Source organism: Trachymyrmex septentrionalis, unplaced genomic scaffold (assembly GCF_001594115.1).
Source record: "Trachymyrmex septentrionalis isolate Tsep2-gDNA-1 unplaced genomic scaffold, Tsep1.0 scaffold146, whole genome shotgun sequence".
Lineage (NCBI taxonomy): Eukaryota > Metazoa > Arthropoda > Insecta > Hymenoptera > Formicidae > Trachymyrmex > Trachymyrmex septentrionalis.
The window spans coordinates 11,145-15,295 of NW_017304609.1; the positions used below are offsets into that span (position 1 = coordinate 11,145).

General features: G+C 44.5%; 1 protein-coding gene across 1 annotated transcript in view; it reads left to right on the plus strand.

Annotated features, from left to right (window-relative positions):
- The window catches only part of LOC108745683, a 7,109-nt gene extending 3,170 nt beyond the window's left edge, over positions 1 to 3,939 (plus strand). The window contains exon 2 of the mRNA XM_018481976.1: positions 42 to 3,939. Coding sequence (XP_018337478.1) covers positions 42 to 3,939 — 3,898 coding nt within the window. The remainder of the gene's footprint in view (positions 1 to 41) is intronic.
- The last annotated feature ends 212 nt before the right edge of the window (positions 3,940 to 4,151 follow it).

Consider the following 4,151-nt stretch of genomic DNA (forward strand, 5'->3'; position numbering starts at 1 on the left):
TCTACCGCGCATTCGGGTTGCTTGAATTCTCAATTAAATAGAGCCGCTCTAATTGCTACTGCGTGGGTGCGAGTGCGCACAACTGCGGGAAACGAACAATGTTTACGAGCCATAATTGATTCGGGATCGGAGTGTTCGTTACTTTCCGAAAGGGGCTCCCAACTATTGCGGGTACCTCGATCCGAATGTTCGACGTCGATTTCCGGGATCGGCGCCACTGTCTCCGGAGTGGTCAAACATGCAGCTCGAATTCAGGTGTTACCGCAAGATTATACGGGTGATCCTATATTTGTAGAGGTATTAATTTTACCAAAACTATCTAGTTATGCACCACGTAGGTATGTAAAGTCGAGTCATTGGCCACATCTAAGGCAATTGCAGTTAGCCGATCCTGACCCATGTGGTAATCATCCAATTGACTTAATACTTGGTGTTGATTGTTATGATAAACTAGTTTACGCTGATCGATTTAAGTTCCCGGGTGGACCTTCAGCTATCCGTTCGGTATTTGGATGGTTATTACGGGGTCCTATAGAGGACGCAGCCGCTAGTCATCACGTTTCCGTGACGTCGTTACACGTCACCTTTAATAATGATTTAATTCGAGCTGTAGAACGCTTTTGGGAAGTGGAAGAAATTCCCCATCAAACGCATTTAACGGAGGAGGAAAATTATTGCGAAAGGTTGTTTGTCGAAACCACGACCCGTGATCAAGACGGAAGGTTTACGGTCGCGTTACCTTTTAAAACCCCTCCTCCTCTGAATCTTGGAAATTCCTTAAAAGTGGCACAAGCCCTGTTCATCAGAATGGAGCGCCGGCTGGATCGCGATCCGGAGTTAAAAGCCGAGTATTCTAATTTTTTAAACGAATATGAGCAACTCGGTCATATGTGTCCGTATGCCCCCTCTTCGCAGGGTGAGGAAGTTTATTATATACCTCATCATCCCGTTATAAAACCGTCGAGCTCGTCTACAAAGGTACGAGTCGTATTTAACGCGTCGGCTAGAACGGATATTGGTAAGTCTCTGAACTCTACCCTCCTTGTGGGCCCTAAATTACAGCAGGATTTACCGGCCATTATATTACGTTGGCGTCAACATAAATTTGTCTGCTCCGCCGATATTACAAAGATGTTTCGGCAAATTCGAATACGAGAGGAAGATACTAAATTTCAATTAGTCTTGCATCGATCTCCCTCGACCCATGAAGTGACATCTTATCGGTTGCTAACAGTAACATATGGAACCACCTCTGCTCCTTACCTAGCTCAGCGGACCTTAATTCAGCTTGCGGATGACGAAAAGGCTAACTATCCATTGGCGAGTGCCATTGTCATCGAGAATACCTTTATGGATGACACCTTTTTCGGATGTTCATCGATTAACGGTTGCCGGGAACTAAGAAATCAGCTCATTTCCTTATTTAGTCGTGGAGCCTTTTCTTTGCATAAGTGGACCTCCAATGCTCCTGAGTTATTGGCAGATTTACCGAGTAGTTTAATTGAGAATTCTCAAAACATAGCACTTCAAGAGGACTCCTATGTAAAGGTTCTAGGAATTTATTGGGATCCCGCCCGTGATGTTTTTGCCTTTCGCGTTGATCCTGAAATTCCTCAGTGTCTTAATAAAAGAACCTTTTTATCATTTCTTGCAAAATGCTATGATCCCTTAGGGTGGTTAGCTCCGGTCATTGTTGCAGGTAAAATATTAATGCAACAAATTTGGACACTATCAATTGCTTGGGATAGTAAGTTGCCTGATCCAATCTTCCATGATTGTCTCTCATTCTGTGAGGATTTGCAAAATTTAGCGCAAGCTCATTTGCCCCGCTGGCTCCAGATCTGCACCGTTACATGTCACGTCGAGCTTCACGGTTTTGCCGATGCCTCAAAGAAGGCCTATGCTGGAGTGATCTACTTGCGAGTGGTTCGAGAGGGAACAACCGAAACATTTCTTCTCACCAGCAAAACCAAGGTGGCTCCACTTAAAATTTTGTCCATTCCGCGGCTCGAACTAAACGCGGCTGAATTATTATCACGACTATTAAAGTGGGTTGCTTCCGCTCTACACTTGAATTGTGATATTCCGATGTATGCCTGGTCAGACTCCACCGTAGCCCTTGCGTGGATCCGAAGCCCTCCATCAAATTGGAAAACTTTTGTGGCAAATACAGTATCGGCCATTCAAAGTCGATGTCCTACAGTTCAGTGGCGCCATGTTCCGTCCGAAGATAATCCAGCGGATCTAGCTTCCCGTGGGCTACGCGCTTCCGATTTGATAAATAATACTCTTTGGTGGCATGGCCCTCCCTGGCTCGTCTCGGGAGACTGGCCATCTCTGGAACCATCCGGAAATGAGGAACTTATTGAATTGGAAAATTGCAAAAAGAGCGTACACGTAACTTGTAGTCAGGATTGGGAGTTCGCTTCTCGGTTTTCTGATTGGGGTAAACTAATTCGAGTTACAAGCTTAGTTTTACGATTTATTTCTCGACTTCGCCGACAAGACGGCAAAGAGATCAGTCCCCTTACTTGGAAAAAGCATGCCAAGAACCTTTGGATTAAATATATGCAATCTCAGACCTTTGAAAAGGAACTGGAGCTTCTAAAAAGGGGTGAAAAGCTTCCCCGCTCTAGTGTTTTGGCAACTATGAATCCCTATTTGGATAAGGAAGGGATTATTCGCATGCAAGGACGATTGCAGCATTCTCCACTGAATTTTAAACAAAAATTTCCGATCATCTTGGCTAATTGTCCATTAGTGATTCTCCTGGTTCGGCACGCTCACCTTCGCTCTTTGCACGGCAACAATGCATTAACCGCGCGCATTTTACGTGAAGAGTCGTGGATTATTCGGTCCAAGTTAATTATACGTTCGGTTATTAATAATTGTGTGATTTGCACGAGATATAGAGCGAATTTAGGTCAACAACAGATGGCACCCCTTCCCTCCATACGGTTTCGTTGTGAGCGTCCATTTTTCAGTGTGGGCATCGATTACGCTGGGCCTCTATTTGCCAGGGCACTGCCTGGTAGAGGACATCACTCGAGGAAAATGTATATCGCAGTCTTCGTTTGTATGACTACACGTGCAATACATATAGAGTTGGTACATGACCTTACGACTAACGCATTTCTCGATGCTTTTCGTCGCTTCATCTCACGGCGTGGGGTTCCTGCCCAGCTTTTAAGCGATAATGGCACCAATTTCCAAGGGGGTCAAGCCGAATTAGCTAAAAAATTTCGTTCTGCTCTACGAAATCCGGCTGTGGAAGCTAAGATGTTGGAGTATGAAATTGAATGGCGCTTTATTCCGCCCTCTTCGCCCCATTTTGGAGGAATGTGGGAGGCCGGAGTAAAATCCATAAAGTACCATCTTCGTCGCATCGTAGGAACTCACACGCTAACGATTTCGGAATTAGAAACATTATTATGTCAAATCGAGGCATGCGTTAACTCGCGTCCTATCGCCGGTTTCTCAAGCGACTGTGATGATTTGAGTTATTTGACCCCGGGTCATTTTTTAGTCGGTGCTCCACTTCTATCATTGCCTGAACCTTATATTCCTTCGGCTATTTCTACTAGTCTGAAGCGTTATCATCTCGTCCAACGCATGCGAGATCGCTTCTGGAAAGTGTGGCAATTAGATTATATAAACACTCTACAAAAACGTTCTAAATGGCGATTAGCCCATCCGAATTTTAGGGTCGGAGACCTCGTCCTTATTAAGAATGACAACTTACCGCCGTCGCGTTGGGCATTAGGTAGAATTACCAAATGCATTCCTGGTAATGACGGATTAGTACGCGTCTGCGAAATAAAGAGCGCATCCTCGTCGTTTTTGCGGTCCATCCATAAATTGTGTCCTCTTCCGGTTAATGCGATGGACGATAGTCCCACGGCGGGCGGGACTATCTCGATAACTAACATTAAGCGTTAACTCGTGTTAATTTTCAATGTACGCGTCTTTTGCATGGCGGGCGGCAAATGCCTTATTATTATGTTTTTAGCTTCGCTTATGTCATAATTAATATAAACTATTTGTACAAGTAGATGTATAAGGATATTTCGCTTTAAATGAAAGCGAGGCGAGCGGAATGTTTGGATTTCGAAAATATTAGCTTTGATTGGCCACGCAGATTGTAATTGTAT